General features: G+C 48.1%; 1 protein-coding gene across 1 annotated transcript; it reads right to left on the reverse strand.

The window, feature by feature from the left end:
* Nucleotides 1-4,778: 4,778 nt before the first annotated feature.
* Nucleotides 4,779-18,587, reverse strand: UBAP1L (ubiquitin associated protein 1 like). Its single transcript, XM_044229901.1, has 6 exons — nucleotides 18,468-18,587; nucleotides 13,069-13,290; nucleotides 12,652-13,011; nucleotides 10,657-10,866; nucleotides 6,041-6,142; nucleotides 4,779-5,081 (listed from the first exon to the last, which is right to left on the reverse strand). The coding sequence occupies exons 1-6, from the start codon at nucleotides 18,585-18,587 to the stop codon at nucleotides 4,947-4,949; spliced, it is 1,149 nt and encodes a 382-aa protein (XP_044085836.1). The 3' UTR covers nucleotides 4,779-4,946.
* Between the last annotated feature and the right edge of the window lie 1,924 nt (nucleotides 18,588-20,511).

Raw genomic sequence — 20,511 nt, forward strand, 5'->3', positions numbered from 1 at the left:
TTAATGATAAGGCTATAGTTTCAGCTCGGATCTAACTTCAGATCCCGGGCTTTTAACTACCACACTGTTCTATGACCTAAAAATATTTTAAAAATTTATAGCGTGTCCATTGATGCCCCATTTTAAATCAAGCAGTAGTTTCCTAGGAATGGGAAGTTAGGTGCAGGTGGGCGAGGAGTGGGAAGAGCCTCATGGGGAAGAAGGCTGCCAGCTGGTCGCCTCTGATCAAGGGGACTTAATCAAGTGGCCGACCAAGGCCAGACTACCTTAATCAAAACACACAGAGCTTTGGATTTAATGTTGCTCTTTAGAAATTGAACTTGAATTTTATTCTTTCTCAAATGCAGTTTTATTTTTGACTGACTTTATGCCGCCTTGCCAATGTTCTCAAATAGTTTTGCATTGCCTGCAAGTTACTCAAAGCAAGTTTTAGGGCCAAAGCATATTTTTTATGTGATTTCAAGTTGGCAGACATCGAGGCTTAGCGGAAGGCACCCAGGGACTGGACAGACCTGAGGAGTCCTAGGTTCTGGTCCCAGACTTGCTGTTTAGGTCAGGATAGGCCTGAAGAAGTCCTCACTAAACATTCAAGCAACATGTCTGGTTTGGAGCCATGAAAAACATGAAAGATTTTGGTCTTCTCCAGGCCTCAGGTCCAGGTCCAGTTCTGCTTGCTGGGTAGAGGAGGTTGAGCAGTCTTAATTCTGTGGTAACTGCTCTAGGTCGTTGCATAGGGCCGGCTGGGAAGGGCAAGGGCACTGGTGTCTTGGCTCTGGCCTCTGCTTGCCTGTGTCACGGGCAGCTCCAGCAACTGGTCTCCTCAATCTCTGGGGTCCTCCAGAGGACAGGCTTCAGTGACTGGAGACAATTCTGGTTCCAAACTGCCTACTCCACAAATGAGGAAAGACTGACAGGCTGTCAGAGCAGGAGGCTCTGAGGGTTATACATAGTGGCCGTGGGCCCAATATATTGAATAAGAATCTCCAGAGGATGGGGTGCCTGGGTGGCTCAGTCAGTTAAGCATCAGCCTTTGGCTGGGAGTTATCACAGGGTCTTCTGGGATGGAGCCCTACATTGGGTTCCCTGTTCGGTGGGGAGTCTCCTTCTCCCTAATCCTGCCCCCCACCAACCCTGCTCATGAGCATACTTTCTCTCTCTCAAAAAATAAATAAAATCTTAAAAAAAAAAAAAAAGAATCCCCAGAGGTACTGGCATAAAAACAGACACACAGTTCAACTGAACAGAAGAGAGAGCCCGGAAATAAACCCATGCATATATAGTCAATTAATTTATAACAAAGGAGCCAAGAATATACAATGGGGAAAGGACAGTCTCTTTAATAAATGGTGTTAGGAAAACGGGACTGCCACATACAGAAGAATGAAACTCATCTGCCGTCTTACAGCATACGCAAACATTAACTGAAAATGGGTTGAACACTAGAATGGGAGACCTGAAGCCATAAACCTCCTAGAAGACAAAATAGGTGGTGGGCTCCTTGACATAGGTCTTGGTGATGATTTTTTGAATCTGACACCAAAAGCAAAAGCAACAAAAACAAAAAAAAACAAGTGGAAAATAAGAAGATTCTTCATAACAAAAGAAACCATCAACAAAATGAAAAGGCAACTACTGAATGGGAGAAATATTTGTGAATCATATATCTGATAAGGGGCTAATATCCGAAATATATAAGGAACTCACGTAACCCAACAACAACAGATTAATAGACACTTTTCTTTTTTCTTTCTTTCTTTTTTAAGACTTTGTTTTATTTATTTGAGAGTGTGTGTGCATGTGCACAGAGGTGGGGGGAAGGGCAGAAAGAGGGGACAAGCAGACTCCCCGCCAAGATGGGAGCCCGACGCAGGACTCCATTCCAGGACCCCCAGATCACGACCTGAAGTCAGAGGCTTAATCGACTGAGCCACCCAGGTGCCCTGAATAGACACTTTTTCAAAGAAGACATATAGATAGCCAACAGGTGCATGAAAATATGCTCAAGAGCATTACTCCTGAGGGAAATGCAAATCAAAACTACATGGAATATGACCTCCACCTGTCAGAATGGCTATCATCAAAAAGACAAGAGATAACAAGTATTGGCGAGGATGTGGAGAAAAATCCTTGTGCACTGTTGGTGGGAATGTAAATTGGTGCAGCCACTGTGGAAAACCATAGGGAGGGCCCTCAAACAATTAAAAATAGACCTACCAGATGATTAGCAATTCCACTCTGGGTGTTTAAAAGAAAACAAAAACACTCACTCAGAATAATAGATGCTCCCCCAAGTTCACTGCAGCATTATCTACAATAGCCAAGACATGGAAACAACCTAAATGTCGACAGATGGATGAATCAATAAAGATACCGTGGTTTATATATGCAATGGAATATTATCCCACCATAAAAGGAATGAAATTTTGCCATTTGAGACAACATGGATGGACCTCAAGGGTGTTATGCTAAGTGAAATGAGTCAGACAGAGAAAGACAAATACCGTATGATTTCTCTTAAATGTGGAATCTGAAAAAAACAAAAAAGCCAAAACCCCAAGTTGATAGATAGCAGAGACCAGGTTAGTGGTTGGGAGAAATAGGTGGAGGTGAACAACAACAAAACCAGTTAAAAAACAAGAGATTTTTTTTTTTAAATCCCCAGAGAGCTCCTTATAAAAACAAAATAGATCCCTGGGGCTGCCAAGCTGGACTTTCTAAATCAGATCACACCGGAAGAGGGCCTGGGCCTCTTTAACAAACTCTCAGGGGATTCTTATCGATGGCAGCCAAGTCCAGTCTCTCCACTTTTCCCAGGGAAACTGAGTCCCAAAGAGGCCTTGAGCCAGTCAGCAGCAGAAACAAAATAAGAAATTAGGTCTTCTGAACCACAGTTAGATGTTCTTTCCACACCTACTAGGAGCCCACAGGACTGAAAAGAATGGCTCACCACTTATTTTAATATTCTTAAAATCAAAGTTATTCATGCCTATAGTTTAAAGAGTCAAATACATGGGGCACGTGGGTAGCTCAGTGGGTTAGGCCTCTGCCTTCGGCTCAGGTCATTATCTCAGGGTCCTGGAGTCCTGGGATCGAGCCCCGCATTGGGCTCTCTGCTCAGCAGGGAGCCTGCCACCCCTTCTCTCTGCCTGCCTCTCTGCTTACTTGTGATCTCAATCTTTCTCTCTCTCTGTCAAATAAATAAATAAAATCTTTAAAAAAAAATAAAGAGTCAAATACAGGTAGTTTTACAAGGGTTTTATGAAAAAACATAGTTCCTTGTCTATGCTCCCCCATATGCCCCTCCCCAGAGGCAATGACTTTCAACTCTTTCAGCTAACTGTTTTCATATTGAAAGAGACCAGAGTGTCACCCAAAAATATGCCTCTTTGACATAAAAATCATTTTGAGTTGAAGGTGATTAAGAAGCAACAAATGCAGGAAAAAATCTCCTTCTACCCTCCCCCACATTTTGCCTAAAGGCAAGGTATAAACTCTCCTTTTCTGGAGACAAATTCTTATCAGTCCAGACATGCTCCAGAGGAATCTGCCAACAAACCTACTCAGCTGGTTCACTTCCTTGTATTTACACCACCCCCCTCCCCCAACAGCTTCCATCTCTGGAACCCCAAAACCAGTTTCCTTTGTCCTATCATTTCTATACAAATTGACTGTTCTTTGTTGAAGATGCTATATAAGCCAGAGTTCTAACTGCTGTTTTGAGTTCCTTTTCATTGAGGTTTCCCCCATATGATGTAGAAATGCCACATGCGTTAATAAACTTTTTCTCAGGGCACCTGGGTGGCTCAGTCATTAAGCATCTGCCTTCTGCTCAGGTCATGATCCCAGTGTCCTGGGATTGAGCCTCACATCGGGCTCCCTGTTCAGCAGGAAGCCTGCTTCTCCCTCACCCCCTGCTTGTTTTTCCCTCTCTCACTGTGTCTCTCTCTGTCAAATAAATAAAATAAAATCCTAAAAAAATAAAATAAAATGTTTTTCTCTTCTTCATTGGTCTTTTCCATGAGGAGCCCCAGCTGAAAACCTAAAATGAGTAAATCTGGCCTCCCCTACAGTATTTACCTCCACTTTTGGCATTGTTTGTATGAGCGTGTGTCACTCTTGTGTGATCTTTTTTTTTTTTTTTCCCCAAAGGTTATTTATGTATTTAAAAAAATTTTTTTAAAGATTTTATTTATCGGGGCACTTGGGTGGCTCAGTGGGTTAAGCCTCTGCCTTCAGCTCAGGTCATGATCTCAGGGTTCTGGGATCAAGCCCTGCATCAGGCTCTCTGCTCAGCAGGAGCCTGCTTCCTCCTCTCTCCCTCTTTGCCTGCCTCTCTGCCTACTTGTGATCTCTCTCTCTGTCAAATAGATAAATAAAATCTTTTTAAAAAAAGATTTTATTTATCTATTTGACAGAGATCACAAGTAGGCAGAGAGGCAGGCAGAGAGAGAGGGGGAAGCAGGCTCCCTGCTGAGCAGAGAGCCCAGGACCCTGGGATCATGACCTGAGCTGAAGGCAGAGACGCTTTAACCCACAGAGCCACCCAGGTGCCCCTATTTGTGTATTTTTTTAAAGAGTTTATTTATTTATTTGACAGAGATCACAAGCAGGCAGAGAGGCAGGCAGAGAGAGAGGAGGAAGCAGGCTCCCTGCTGAGCAGAGAGCCCGATGCGGGGCTCGATCCGAGGACTCGGAGTTCATGACCTGAGCCGAAGGCAGCGGCCTAACCCGCTGAGCCACCCAGGCGCCCCTTGTGTATTTTTTTAAAAGTAATCTCAATACCCAATGTGGGGCTCAAATTCACAAACCTGAGATCAAGAGCCACATACTCCTCCAACTTAGCCAGCCAGCTTCCCCTCTTATGTAGTCTTACTAATCCAGTTACTATGGATTGCCAGGTCTGGCCCAGGACTGGGATGCACAGGCATTGTGGAATGCGCCAGTGCTCACTGGGCACAGGCCACCAGCTCCTCCAGCGCTTGCTCACTGCGGTTGCCGTGGACCAGCAGCACTTCCTTGATCCGGTCCTGCTGGAAGCCCATGGCACTGAATTGTTCCCAGAGGCGCAGGAACTCCCCTGCCTGAAGAAGGGGAAGAAGAGAGAGTGCTGGGGACACTGCCAGGCCAGTCACCTCCTGTGGAGCCTTCTCCCTGGTACCTACTGTATCTACTCCCACAAAGCTATGGACTCCCCAAGCCAGGTAAGCCTGGTCCTGGGCAGCACCTGCTTTTTCTTCCTATACTTTGGGGTGACATGGGCCTGGACCTCCCTTCCTGTGCCAAGGAAGGAGGTTCTGGCCTGACAACTGGCTCCATCCTGGCTTTACTCCTCCACTCCAGCTCATTCCTCACTCCCTGTGCTTGGAGACTGGGGCAGAAAACAGGAGGCTGCATACTGGTGCCCAGAGGAAGCACAGCCTGGGGTTTCTACCCAAGCCCCAAACCCTGCCAAAGTTTCACACCATGCAGCCTCTGCCTTTCTTCCTCCTCTGGCCCCAGTACCTGAGAAGTGCCTGCTTCTTCTCCCTTCCTCCCTCCCCCCAGGCATCCCCTGCAGCCCTCTGTCCTTGCCTCAGCCTCTGTGGAGAAGCACTCAGCAGAGCCACAGCCAGCAGCACCCTGAGGACAGGTCATGTCCACTGGGCACTCAGAACATACCACTGAGCCCACAGCTGCCTGCCTTCTGGGTTCCCAGGTAGCCAGCAAACTGCCCGAGCAGAGTTTATGCATCCTTGTGCTGTACGTGGCTCCTCTCTAGGTGTCTGACAGAGTGGGCATTCAATAATACTTGTGTGTTAATTTGGCTAAATAATGTGAAAGTCTTGCCACCTGCTTCCCTCCTCATCCCATCTTCTCCCCTTCCCCACGCTTCACCTCCCTGGGCTGTCTCCTCCTCCCCGGGGCTCGGCAAGCAGGCTGTCTCCTGATGGCCCCAAGGCTCTGACTCTAGCACGAGTGTGCCCCTGCACACTAGGCTTATGTGTGGACCCCTGCCCATCTCCTCCCCCCACCCCGGGCCTGGGCAGGTGGCCCTGCTGACCTGGCTCTCGGAGAACTGGAACATCTCCATGGCCTCCTCCACCAGCCCCTCCTCGTAGCCTTGCCGCAGCAGCCGGTCACAGGCACTAAGATAGCTGAGAAACTGTGGGGAGCGGGGGCGGGGAGTGGTGCAGTCAGAGCAGTGGCAGGGGCAGCGGATGAGATAGAGAAAACACCCTGGCAACCTCAGCCAGGCCTGAGCTCAGACCAGGCTGACAAGTCAACCCACCACACACTCACGAAATGGCCCCAGAGACCCTGTGAGCCAACAGAAGAGGGACAGAGGTGTCCCCTGGAGACCCGGGGGTGGGTGGACAGCAAGTTCTTAACCAACTGTCCCCGACCACGGGCTATAATCTAGGCAAAGGGCTGTCAGGGTGAGATAAGGATTCCCAGACCCTAAGTGGGGAGTGGGACAGGCCAGAAGCACGGGCGCCTCACCCACCACCCGTCCCAGTCTGGTCACCCTCCCTAGTGAGCACCCACCTGTGTGAAGCAGCCGCCTCAGCATCCACGCCTGGGCAGCCCCACCCATCCCGAGACACATACATGTCTGCTATCCGGGCCCACGTGAACTCTGGTGCCAGAAAGGGGAGGAGGACAGAGGAAGTACCACAGGGCTGGGAAACCTGTTCAGGTCACTCTGTGCTTAGTCACCAGGAGCTGCTTTTGCCCTCAGGATGAAGTATTGCCTCCTTATCAGAGCCCAAAGGCCTTCCCCTCTGCCCCTGTCAGTGGCCTCAGCACCCCAGGCCTCCACACATCTCACTCCCTCGGTCAAGGCCAGCCTCAGCCCTCTTCCCTGGGGAGCCTCTGCCCTGGTCTCCACTGGGGGCCTTGCCTGCGGCTCCCATAGCCCTGTGCTTCCCCTGTCACAGCGTGTCCAACTCTAGTTATTCTCTCTCTCTCTCTCAGCGAGGGAAGGGTTGTTTCAGTCTTGATCACCACTGTGTCCCCAGCAACCAGCATGGCAGGCAGAAGGACCTCAATAAATGTATGCCATGTTTCTAAGATGAATTAAGAACTACCTTCAAGGAGCTCACTGCTTGGGGGGGTAGGGGAGGGGGGTGAGCCAGATAGAGGAAATCTTGAGTGCCGGGCAAATCAAAGCAACACTTATAGAGAGCTAATGCCAAAGGAAGGTTCCAGGGCATAAGAATTATGGGTATAGGTGGAGAAGAACAGGGAGGTTTCTACAGACCTTTAGAGGTGGATCATACAGATGAGTGCTTTCTAACTGCTTTAGCTTCTAAACTGTCCAAGCATCAGGAGACGTCAACAATAATGAGAAGATCGAGCTGCTCTTGGAGAACTGGTGGGGGGCAGGAGCAAGGGAGCCAGGAGTCTGGTGCTCCCGCCTCAGGATGCCTGACCTTGCTCTGAGCATGTTTTGTAAACCATCCAGCCAAGCTCTCCTTGTTCAGTGTAAGAAAGAGGCCCAAGCAGGGTGGGCAGGTTGCCCAGGGACCCAGGACTAAGACCTAGATCACCTGACCTCTCGGCTTTGTCCATCAGGGACCCAATGCTAGAGGAGGTTTTCTGAGCTGCCTTGAAAGTGAACAGGATTTCCAAAGGTGAAAAGAAGAGCAAGTCAAGCGTGGATGGTGGCTGCTCCTTGGTCTCTTGGTTCAAACACAGCAACGGTTCTTGGCCTTGGTGCTGACTGCAGCTACCCGGGAGCTCTGACATGACTACCCATAAGCCTCGGACGGGTGTCTCCAGAAGCTCAGATATAATTGGTCTGGGAGGCAGTCTGCGCACTGGGATTCGTGTGGCTCCCCAGGTAATTCTGTGCAGCCATAGCTGAGAACCACTGACTCAAGGGACAGCTGACCTCAACCCATACCAGTAGACCCAGTGCAGGCTGGATATCAGAACCACCTTCAGATCCTTAACACAATAGGCCTTTTGGCACATTCCAGATCTGCTGACTGGGATTCTCCAGAGTAGGTCCTGGGGATCTACAGTTATAGACATTCTGCTGCTTGGTCAGCTTTTGGTCCTATGAGACTGTAGAAGCCACCAGGTCTGCCTCAGGCCCCAGGATGTCACCTTCACACCCCAGAATGGGGGCCTCAGCACTCATTGATTATAAATGCGTGTCCTCCCCTCCATTCTGTAAAGAGGGGAAGCACCCTGAGGTGCCTGGAGTCCCATACCAAGTCTGGCCCTGGCCTGTAGATGCTCACACATGCCACCAGTGTTGTCCTATAGGCAGCCAGTGGGCACATCAGTCCTCATGAAAGGAAGGAAGGAAGGAATGATGGACAAAGCTTATCTTTTATATCTCCTCCTTTCTCCCTGGCTTTTCTAACTGCTCTGTCTCTGTCACCTGATGCTCGCCTTCCTGGGCCATCTGTCTATAATTTCTAGCCAAAAAGGTTTATTATAGTGTACATCCTTTAAGGGGGGAAGGACTCTGAATCCAAGGAGTTGCTCAATTAATGGTGGGACTTCACAGAATAGAGGGAAATAATCACTTGGTGGGGGAGGACAGATGGAGTCATCCAGTGGCCCTTCAGGCCCACACCTTAGGGCTTGGCTCCTGACTGACGACCACGGAAGAAGGCCACCCAGAGATCCAGCTGGCCAGGCAGGTGGTCAGTGCATATCTGGAAACACAATGTTCCTGATGCAATGGGATTCTTCCAGCCCATCCATGGGGAGGCCAGTGCCTCGTGCTGGCTCCGACTCATCCTCAGACCCCCAGAGTGATGGCCTGAGGCCTCAGCCTTGTCACAGGAGCTAAAGGGACTGGGCGGCATGTCAGAGCCCCCACTGTGGCCACGGGCCTTCTGGCCAGCTTCTTGGCCCAGGTCCTAGCTTTCAGCAGTGGCTGAAGGTGGGGACAATCTTAGATCTACTCTTAAATCTCAGATCAGTCTTGGGTGCTTCCCTGGAAGGTTCTTGCCCAGTAAATGAGAGGAAAGTACCAGGCAACAAAGATTCAGAGTCAAACCGGCCTGGCCTCAACCCCGGCTCTTCCACTGATTGGATATATGAACCTTCCTGGCCTCAGTTTCCTCATCTGCAAAGTGGGGAGGGACAGTAGTAGCAACCTTGCAGAACTGAGAAGACCTAATCAAATATTCTCAGATTGAGGGCCTGGCACAAAGAAGGTGTTGGATGAATGTCAGCAGCCATGTTGGAAGTTTTCCTCCAGGACAAGGTATGGACTGATGAAGCCAGAGGAGAACAGAAGCAGGGGTGGGTGAGGAAGGTGGCCACGTGCATTCGCCCACCTCCTCAGCCTGCCAGCACCACGTCCTGCTTCAGCTCTGGTCTGAGAGTCACTCTCCTTCTATCCCTCCCTTATCCAGAAGCAGGCAGCTCTGGACCTTAGGGACCCAACATATGACAGTCGTCAGACATTACGGAGAGAGTATCCAAACCCTCTGATGGTGACGGAGCAGAGATAGAAGAAAGGAAGAAGTGCCAACTGCCCTGGGACCTTTTGATATCTGCAGCTCAGCTTTCCAACCGAAAGAGTTCCCATGTGCAGAAAACAATGGGAAGCAAGATGTGACCTTCAGGTGGGAGAAGGGGGGGATCAGGCAGTGGCGTTTCATGTCACCTCCTGCCTCTACTCATAATCCTTCCATGCCTCCCTTTTGTGAGTGGGTCATTTATAAACTTCTCAGCTCAGCCTTCAAGGCACCCTCAATCTGCCCTCACCACCCCCTTCCCTGTCCTGTCTCTCACCAGCCTGCATCATGCACTCTGTACTCCAGAGAGACTGGCTGGATAAGGGCCTCCCAAACCCTGCCCCGTTGCCTCCACTCCTTTGCTCAGACTGTTCCTCCTGCTTGGAATATCCTCCCTTCTGCTTCCTCCAGATTCAGAGTTTATTCATCCTTAAAGTCCAGCTCAAGATGTGGTACCTCCGTGAGCCTTTGCTGATCACTGGAACCTCCTTGTGCTTGATTAAGGATGGCCATAAACTCTTTGCAGCCCCTTCCACCAAGAGGAGTGCCCCCCCCCATAGCTGCTAGCTCCATCTGAACACCTAGGAGGTGCCAAGTAAATACTGTGGACTAGATGGAGTGGATGGATGGGTAGATCAAAAGAGAAAAAGATGGATATGAATATGGATAAACTGCTCTTTGAGGGGAGTGGTTAGAGCTCTGCCATCCCTATGGTAGCCAGCAGCCACATCTGGTATTTTAATTTAAATTAATTACAATTAAGTAAAACAAAAAGTTCAGTTTCTTAGTCACACTAGCCATATTTCAAGTAGTCACATAAGGCCAGTGTCTACTGTATTGGACAACCCAGGTATAAAACATCTATCTCATTGCAGAAGTTCTACTGGGTATCTCTGGAGAGATTACTGGCTGCCCAAAGCTTCAGCCCCCTGTACTTGGGGCAGAGACTGGGACAGGAGAAGAATATTACAACTCTCCAAATGGGCATGGGGACTCCTGATAAATCCTTATGTATAAAATGGCATCAGGGTCCAGAAACTTGCTCATAACCCTCAACAATTAATGCCAGGCTAACGTTCTGCTTCTAAAGAGAAGGAAACAAAACTTTTTCAAGTTAAAGATAAAAACTTCTTGGCCACACACCTGGCTCCAGACCCACAGCCCCCAAGCTTAGGGGCCCTCCTTTACCTACCTGGCTCAGGCTCTGCCGCCCTGTCTTCTGCAGAGCCGTGATGGCCCTATGCAGGGGATACCCCAGGGCGACTACGGGCGCGATGAGGTCTTGCTCCTCCTGGCTCAGGGCAGACAGCAGGTCAGCAGAACTAGTGGAGTGTGATCTGCAGGTGCTGAGATGCTGAGGCATGCCGCCAAGAGGCGGCAGGCAGGTGTAGGGGCTGAGGGACTGAAATAGAGACAGGCTGGGTGTGTCAGTTGCCTCTGGAGGTGATACCTGGCATGGCAGGACATTCTCCCGCAGGAGAAATATGATAGGTCCATCCCTATTATCCCATTTCACAGACATTGAAATTGAGGTTCAGAGAAATTAATGACTGGGGAAGCAATACATATTTGGGAACTGAGCCCTGCTCAGAATCACATTCGGGGTTCTTTACCCTACACCTTAGTGAGGGGGAAGCAGGGCTGGATCTTCTTCCTTCTTCAGGTTGGCTGGGCTGAGGTTTGGTAGGGCGTGGAGCAGGGTAGGGACTGGGCACACTGGCCCTAGAGTAAGGAGGGTGGCTCGAAGGCATTTCAGCGGGTTTGGCCAGCATCACCCTTCACCCATTCCCTAACCAGACTGCCCTGTCCCCTTCTCCCCAGGGAAAGCCCAGCTGCTGCCCTGGCTCCTGGGGAAGAGCGTATATGTTTGACATGAATTGTCCACCCATCCCTAACTTTTCAGGGGTTCTCCTGCCATGAGCTTTCCCTAGGGTCTGTTTTTGACCCCCAAACTGGAAGACATCCAAATCTTAGGATCTGAATCTACTCTTGTGACCTAAAAAATGATTCTTAGCTGTTCTCTGCCTCAGTTTTCTCCTCCGCAGAACAAGGATGGTTGTTGCTAGAGTTACATTTAATCTGGACCAGGAAAGAGCCATCCTGGCTTCAACATCTGGCCCTTGATATGGCGCCGCCTGCCCAGTTTACAGAGCCTGTGCTCTGCGTTTGCCCTAACTAACTGTGTGTGGTAAAGTGACCCAGGGAGAGCTCAGGGTAGTTCAGTGACTCTCCAGAGGTCACACACCCATGAGTGAGAAAAGTCAGACCTCTAGTCTGTCTTTTGGATTTAAATTTCACCTGGGCCTTATTCTGTTGCATCTCTTGGCCCAACAATAGGGTAGCTAGGGGACAGAAAGCTGTGTGCCCTTTGGCTCTCATTCCTGACCCACTCCATCTGTCCAGATCCAGGCTTTATGGAGTTTGGTACTTAACATAATTTGGGCCTCTTAAAAAAGGCACATTAGATATAAAGCCTTGGAAGAGGCCAAGTGAGGGGTTTGAGGTTTAAGCTTCACTGGTTTCACTTTAACTTCACTTCTACTCCTGGTTCTTCCAGGAGCACATCCTCTGTCCCGAAGACTTCCCAGTCGGCAGAAACTGTCCCCTCTCTCTCAGCACCTGATCTCTCCCACTACAGGTGCTGCCTTGTCCCACCTCTCCCTGGCCAACTCTCCCTCAGTCAATGTCTCTTCCAGTACCCTGGGCAGCAGGAAGTAACTGCTCAGGGAGTAACCTTTGATTTGAGCCTCCAGCTTACTCATCCCACAGGAAGCCTCACTGGGTGGGAAGCCTTAGATTTGAGTCACATTCGTTCATTCAATGGACATTCCAGGAGCACCCCCTAGGGGCCAATCTGCTGCTGGGTGCCCTGGAAACAAAAATGAAGGCCCTCCAATCCCTGCCCTAAAAAGATTCATACTGCATGGGAAGAGACAGATACTGGATGATTACAATTATTGTGGCGTGGGTCCCAACAGAAGGAAAACAGACACAGCAGAAAACAGGGAATGGGGCTTCTGAGCAGGGACTCGTCTAGGTCAAGGGCCGTAGGAAGGACAGCATGGTACCCGGCTAGGTGAGAACAGGTAAAGGCAGGAAGGAGAGCAGAGAGGAGGGAACGAGGGCTGCGGATCAGGCTGGGACCCCAGACGACTGGGGGCCTTGCTGCTGAGCTGGGGTTCCTTACCGCGACCGTGGGCTTGTGGCTCCGCAGCGGGGGCATGGCGCCAGCTGTGGAGGGCCGTGGGGGCGGCGCAGGGGCGTTGGGGAGCGTGGGCGCAGGGTCCGCGGGCAGCACCGGGCCTGGACTCGGCGCGGGGCTGGGGCAGAGGCTCAGCGCCCGGTGGCGGATGCGGTGCAGGAGGGCGCGGGGGCGAGCAGACAGCCGGCCCTCCGAGAGCCGCCGCCGCGCCCCGGCCAGCTCCGACTTCACGCCGCGCAGCAAGTCCAGCGAGCATCGGGAATGGCCCGGGCCAGCGCTCGCGGGGGAGCTGGACAGGGGGCTGCAGGAACCTGGCTCTTCCTCGTTGGCAGAGGCGGCTTCTTCCTCTACGTGGGCCTCCCCCTGTTTCTCTTCCAACTCCTCCTCCTCCTCTTCCTTGACCTCCTCCTCTTTCTCCTCCTCCTGATCTAGCTGCAGCTGGGGTCTGGCCTCCGGGCAGGTGTCTGCAGCTGGTGGGGGCACTGGCTCAGGTTCTGAACCGACCAGCAAGAGCCAGGCCGGGGGGGCCGATGCCATTCCCAGGGCGTCGCACTGGACGGGGCAGGGTCCCCGGATGACAGCCTCCACCCAGAAGAGCACCCTCCTCTCCAGGCTGAAGTCGTGCTGCAAGAAGAAGGGGATGTGAGGCTCTTGGGCCCAAAGCAGGACCAAGGGCCCACCCCTACCCTGCCCCTTTGTTCAGCCAAAAATTTGCCAGGCCTGGGCAGCTTCTGTTTCTGAACTCCAGGCACTTATTACCACCCACCCTCAGCCCCAGTTTTAGCAAGCACTGGGGTCACGGTAGCAGTAGCAATTGAATGGGTTAAGTCTGCCAAAGGACATAATGAGGAATTAGGTTAGCACAATGAAACAGTCCCTTTGCCATTAAGTGATTGAAACCCCAAATCCCAAGTCCCTTTGCCATTCAGTATGTAATTTAACAATAGCAGCTTTAAAAAAGAAGTCTCCAAAACCCTTGTTTTTAGCAAAGACACTTTCACTTGAACTTGAACTTTCACTTGAAACTTTTCACTTGAACCGAGCACCATTTGCCAGTGAGCGCTCAGCCCTGGAGGCCCGCTCAGCACACAAACCTCTCCTTCCCCTTGGTTGCCATCAGAGGTTACTCTGAGGTCCAGGAAACATAAAAATCACTAAACTCTGTTAAACCCCACTAAGTATGTTATAGTGTTATTTCTCTTTGCTGAATATGAAATCGAGATTCAGAATCTTCAAATTGCTGGAGATCAGACTGGTGTTGAGCGGTTTGAGCTGGGATTCCTCTGTCCACCTGACAGCAGTGTTTTCTCACTACATATCAGGCCACCTAAATAAGCAGTCTGGAGTTCACATAAATAATCTAACTTGAGAATTCAGAATTGAGTCAAAAATAAATTATTTATCTGCTGCCCACTTTTAAAAGTAAGAACCAGAAATACAAAATTCTGTTAAAAAATGTAAAATTGTTTAAAAGGCTCTTTCAGGGCTCTGTGATGGTCAATGAAGGAAGAACAAAGCTGGGGGAGGTGGTATTTGTGGGGGGGAAGGAGAGGCAGAAAGACAGGTACTCAGACACGTAGATCACAGGTTCCGCCCCCTTCTCTCCTGACATGACCCCAGGTTGAGGAGAGGAGCCTAACTAGGCTGTTCTAGCATTGCTTTCTGACTGAGGTAAGAGACTGTGTCTTATTCCTCTCTGCATCCCCAGGGCCCAGGCAGGCCTGACACAGGGTGGACGTTTGTAAGTATGTGCAGAATAAACAGCTGGATGAAGAGATTGAAGCAAAATAGGCAGGTTGTGAAGGACAGAGGAGGGAAAAAGACCACGTGAAGAGTGATGAGGCAGACATGGAGAGAAAGAGACTAAGGCGGTTTCAAGACAGCTGATGGGACTTGGGATGAAAAGATACCAAGACCCAACATCAATACCAACACTTAATGATTTATGGAACTAAGCAAGATAATTCTAAAGTTCATATGAAAAACAAACAACAGAAGTGCCAGAAGACTCTGGGCACAAAATGGTAAATAGGGAGAGGGAACTGGCTCTACTGGCTGTTTAATCATATTATAAAATGTCAATAATTGAAACTATGGTATTGGTACAGATGCAGGTATAGAATAGGAAGTCCAGAAATAGACCTTAATATCTATGGGGCGTTAGTAAATAATAAAGGGGGCATCTCAAACAATGGGAAAAAGAGGGACTAGCCAATAAATTATGTTAGCTGGCTTGAAGAAAATAAAGTTGGATCCATTCTCACATTATACAAAAGAATTAATTCCAAAAGGACCAAAAATTTAAATGTATGTATGAAACTATTAAAGTACTAGGAAAAAACAAAAGAGATGTCCTCAAGAGGGGAAAGCCTTTCCCGAAGCCATAAAAGTACAGATACACACATGTGCAAAATCTGCATGCAAATATACCACAAGCAAGGTCAGAGACAAATGGCAAAGTGGGGGAAAACAGCACTCACATAAGAGACAAAGGGCTAAATTTACTAATATAGGAAGTGTTAGAAATAGATTGGAAAAAGATCAACAGAGCACAAGATATGGATAGTCCACAGAAAAAAGCCACACAAATGTCTTCTAAACACACGAAGAGTTGCTTAACTTCACTCGTGATAAGAGAAAGGCAAATCACAGCTACCCTGAGATACCATCTGCCTACCCCTCAGCAAAGACCGGAAGTCTGAGGACACTCTGTTGGGGGGGGGAGGGGCATGTGACCTCCTGTAGAGTGCTGGCTGGGATGGAAATCAGTATGACTCCTATGGAGGAAAATTTGGAAAAATGCTTAAAGAAATTCAAAAGGACACATGCATATCGTCATTCCCAGCAGCACTGTTTATCATGACAAGAGACTGAGAAGAACCCAAGTGTCCATCAAGAGGGCACCCATTCAAGAAAGTAGGATATAGCCACGTAATGCAATGCTACACAGTGAAAAATGAAACTGAAGAAGCTTTTTATGTACCGATACAGAAAGATCTTAAAATATATGCGGTACAAAAGTCAAGAAGAACAGTGTATATAACATGCTACCGTTGGTGTAAAAAGGGAGGAAATAGCTGTACTTGCTTGTCACTATACACGTAAATATCCCCTGAAGAATACAGAGAAAATGAGGAACAGATATCCCCAGTGAGGGTGTGGAGCTGGGGAACTGGGTCAGTGGGAAGGTGTCAGTGGGCGACTGTTTGCTCTCCCAAGGCCTTCAAGCTGCCTGTGGGCCACGCTGCCCACACCCACTGCTTTTGTAGGTAAACTGTTATTTGAACACAGCTATACCCACCCACTCCTTTCCAGAACTCTAGCTTTTTCTCTAAGCAGCAGAGTTGAGTAATTGCCAGTTTTTACTACCTGGTCTTTTATAGAAAATGTTTGTTAACCTCCGCTCTATATAATTTTGTAATCTTTTTCTTTTTCTTTTTTTCACTTTTAAACTATGTGAATGTATTTTTTCACTAAGAATATATATTTTTTTGTTAGGGCAATTCACTCTAATTAAAGGGAAAACTGCGAAACAATAAAAACACAGAGTTGCCAAGACTTTAAGTATGGAAGGAAGGGTGAAGGCAGCAGAGGGGAAGGGGTGGACATGGGCTTTGGGGTCTGACAGACAAGTGTTGGAATCCTGGCTGTGTCACTCACAAGTACCTCAGTTGGGTGGGAGCTTTGGTTTCCTGTGCCATGGGGTAGGAGGAAAACATGCCTGCTAAAAGGGTTATCATAAATAGGAGAGAGAAGAGTGACTGTACACAGAGCACCTAAGCAGGGGCTAACGGTAGCTGTGGTGATTACTTCTTCCCTTTAGACCACTGTAGGTTCACCTGGTAATCTAAGCACTACCTAGAACATCGTTGTTATGGGAAATGTATTCCAGGTTCTAAACACTGGGAATATAGCCCGATGAACTCAAGGGGACTTAATAGGAGAGGCTAAACTGTTAGCCTGGAGTTTAGAGGCTAAACTCCATGGAGTTCAGAGGAGTTTAGGCTCTGGGGAGTACAGATACCCTCCCTGAGAGTAGGGGGCAGAGCCAGGCTCAGCACCTGGGCAAGGACACCAGACATGGACTTGGTAGAAAGTTTCCCAGTTCTGCTTCTAAGAGAAGTAACTTTCAGGATAGTCTCTTCTCGGCTTGGTCTGAGCTCAGCAGGGAGGGGAAAGTTGTGATAATCCACCTTGGCTGGAGCTTCATCAGGCGAATTCCTTTTCCGACGACACAAGGCCCACAGTGCAGACTGCCTGGGAAGAGTCAGAGCTCCCGCCCCAGACTATTGGCCCGTGGACACTGGGCTCTGGGTTTTACAGAGTGTATTTCCCTTCTGGACACCTTGGTCCTAAGGGTCTGTCGATAAAGCAAAACGGCACAGAGTCTCCTGTTCCTGGGCCCCTGAGCCACTCAAGCCCCTTCCTCTTTCGTGGATGGTACTTTTTGCACCTGACTTCCTACAACCCGGTTTTCTGCCTCAGAACATCACTCGTCCAGTGTCTCATGCTCCGATCCTTCTCTGAGCGAATACACAATGATTTGGAGATAACACCTGGGTGTTAGTCTTGCCATCGCCACTAACTTTGGACAAAGGACTTCCCTTCTCTGGACTTCAGGTTCCTCATGTGCAAAATGAGTGAGGGCCGCCCGAGAGCCTCAGAGTTTTTTACCAAGTACCCTGCAGACAGTGAAGAAGGCACACAGGCACACAAGACTCGGAGAGGCCCAACACCAGTTTCACAGTTTTTGGCAATCTCGTTCTTCCATTTGTAAAAATTCATGTGAATTCTGCATCCTCTCTCATGATCTGTGTTATAATACAGATGCAATAGGTTTCCCCCTAAACCTTCAAGTAAATGGGACTCTCCTGGAAGTTAGATCATCATGTTTCTCTTGAGGGGGTGCAATACCACCACATACACTGGGTGCATATCCCCATGTGTGAGCTGTGGGGAATGGGGGCTTTCCAGGGCACCTCGGGGGGGAGAGGTACTTTGGGTCTATGGAATAGTAACCCCTTCTAATGTGTCCCATGTAACTGTCTGCATTTTAACAGAGGATTCTGGAGATAGTGTCTTAGTTCACAGGAGTGATTCTAAATGGTAGAATTTTGATCATGGCAGCAGGCCAACAGGGAAAAGAGGAATTGGAGTATCTTTGCAATGACTCTCAGTCACTTCCTATTGGCAGCTTCCTGTTATTCTTAGCTTCAAATAAACCCCAGCAAATAATCCCCATCATCAGGCCACTAGCCTTCTTCGTGAAACACCTTTTCCCCTTGGATTTTTCCCAAACTTTCTAGAACATACCAGAGATGGACTTGCTGCCATGTATGTATGTATGTATGTAGGCTCCACACCTAGCGTGAAGCCCAACGAGGGACTTGAACTCACACCCCTGAGATCAAGACCTGAGCTGAGATCAAGAGTTGGAGACTGGGCGCCTGGGTGGCTCAGTGGGTTAAGCCGCTGCCTTCAGCTCAGGTCATGATCTCAGGGTCCTGGGATCGAGTCCCACATCGGGCTCTCTGCTCAGCAGGGAGCCTGCTTCCTCCTCTCTCTCTCTCTCTCTCTCTCTCTCTCTCTGCCTGCCTCTCTGCCTACTTGTGATCTCTCTCTGTCAAATAAATAAATAAAATCTTTAAAAAAAAAAAAAAAAGAGTTGGAGACTTAACCGACTGAGCCACCCAGGTTCCCTGGCCTTGCTGCCCTTTAAAATCAAGGAACAAGGCCCATGAGTCTCAGCATCAGATCTAGAGGAGCAGAGACAAGAGATAAATGGACAGACAGATACTTACCATAGAACCCAGCAGAAGCTCCCTGCAGGCTGGGACGCTGAGTTCTGGCCCAGGAGGGGACTTTGTGCCTATCACAAAGCCATTGGGCACCTTGAAGGGGACGCCATCAAGGGCATTCATTCTGTCAGAGGAGTGTGGTGATGGCTGAGCAGGCTGGGGCAGGCTGCCCGGTGGCAGGGAGAGAGCACAGTCCTGAGGACCAGGCTTGGTCTCAGATGACCTCACCACTCTCTTGAGTGCTGACTTCGCTGAGCCCCACACAGCCGGGAAAGAAAAGGTAAAGTGGCTGGTGCTGCACAGGGAGGAAATAAAAGTGAGAGCATTCAAACTGACAGGAATTGATAATTTCATGCTTAAGTTTTGTTCTAGGCCATTGTTTCCCAAAATGTGGCCTATAAAACTGGTTCTAAAGTGTGTCATCAAAAGAGTTTCCAGCCAAACATGTAAGGAAAAAAATGTCAAATTACACAAACTCTTCCAGAAAAGAAACATTTTCTTTTCTGAAATATTTTCAGAAATATTTCAGAAATATTTTCTTACTCATTTTGATTTCAGCACCACCTTGATACCAAATCTGATAAAATTAAAGGCCAATCTCTCAGGAACATAACTGCAAAAATCTCAACAAAAATAATTATGGATAAGAAAATGCAACACTGCCAGCTTGAGGGTTGAGTTTATTTCAGGAATGAGAGACTGGCTTAATATTCTAAAATAAATCAGTGGGAATAAAGATAAATGTCAATAAAGATGAAAAAATATATGATTATCTTTGTAGAGGCAGAAAAAGCACTTCATAAAACCAATACCTGTTCATGATTTTAAGAAAAAAAAATTTAGCAACTTAGGAAGAGAAAGGACTCTCCTTAACTTAATCAAGAATATTACCAAAATATCTAAAGCAAACATCCCACTTAATGGTGAAATACTGAAAGATATCCCCAAGATCAGAATTGAGACAAGGATATCCCCATCATCTCTTCTGTTCAACATTGCACTGGAGGTACTAGCCTGTGCAAAAGGAGAAGGAAATAAAACAAGGACTGGAAAGAAATAAAACTACCATTATCTGTGGACAGCATATGTAGAAAATTCAAAGGAATCTATGAATAAAACTCTTAAAATTAATAAGTGGATTTAGCAAGGTCTTTGGATTACAAGATGAATATATGAGAACCAAATATATATACAAAGTATGTAAATGTTGTCTTTTAAAAATGTCATTAGAGGGGGCAGCTGGGTGGCTCAGTTGGTTAAGCAGCTGCCTTCGACTTGGGTCATGATTCCAAGTCCTGGGATCGAGACCCACATCGGGCTCCCTGTTCAGTGGGGAGCCTGCTTCTCCTTCTCCCTCTGCTGCTCTGCTTGCTTGTGCTCTCTCATTCTCTGTCAAATAAATAAATTAAAAAAAAAAACTTTTGAAAATGTCATTAGAGAATGAAATTTTAAATAAGATACCATTTCATATTATTAATCAACCACCTAGGACACAACCTAACATAAGATATATAAAACCTCTACACAGAAAACTATAAAATATGATATTTAATGGAGGAACATGCCATGTTCATGGGTTATTAAGACTCAATATAACAAAGATAGCAATTCTCCCTGAATTGATTTATAGATTCCATGTATCAAAATTCCATCATGCTTTTTAGGGTCAGTTGGCAACTAACCCTAAAATTTAAATGAAATGCAAAGGACCAAGAAAAGCCAAGACAATCTTAAAGAAGAAGCAACACAATTAGAAGATTTATACTATCAGATAGCAACACTTACTTTAAAGTCACAGGGATTAAGTCAGTGTGGTACTAACATGAGAACTTACAAAAAGTCCAGTAAAACAGAAAAGAAAGTCCAGAAACAGATCCATACATATACAGATCCTTAACTTGTGACAAAATTGGTCCTGTAGAACATAAGAAAAATAAATGTCAGGGCGCCTGGGTGGCTCATGGGGTGCCTGGGTGGCTCAGTGGGTTAAGCTGCTGCCTTCGGCTCAGGTCATGATCTCAGGGTCCTGGGATCGAGTCCCACATCG

This window comes from Neovison vison, chromosome 13 (assembly GCF_020171115.1).
Source record: "Neovison vison isolate M4711 chromosome 13, ASM_NN_V1, whole genome shotgun sequence".
Classification (NCBI taxonomy): Eukaryota; Metazoa; Chordata; class Mammalia; order Carnivora; family Mustelidae; genus Neogale; species Neogale vison.

Coding starts and splice junctions, on each gene's coding strand:
- UBAP1L (XM_044229901.1), bottom strand. CDS start 18,587: ATGAATGCCCTTGATGGCGTCCCCTTCAAGGTGCCCAATGGCTTTGTG. Junction 13,291..18,467: donor AGCTTCTGCTGGGTTCTATG/GTAAGTATCTGT, acceptor TTCTTCTTGCAG/CACGACTTCAGCCTGGAGAG. Junction 10,867..12,651: donor GCCACAAGCCCACGGTCGCG/GTAAGGAACCCC, acceptor TCTCTATTTCAG/TCCCTCAGCCCCTACACCTG.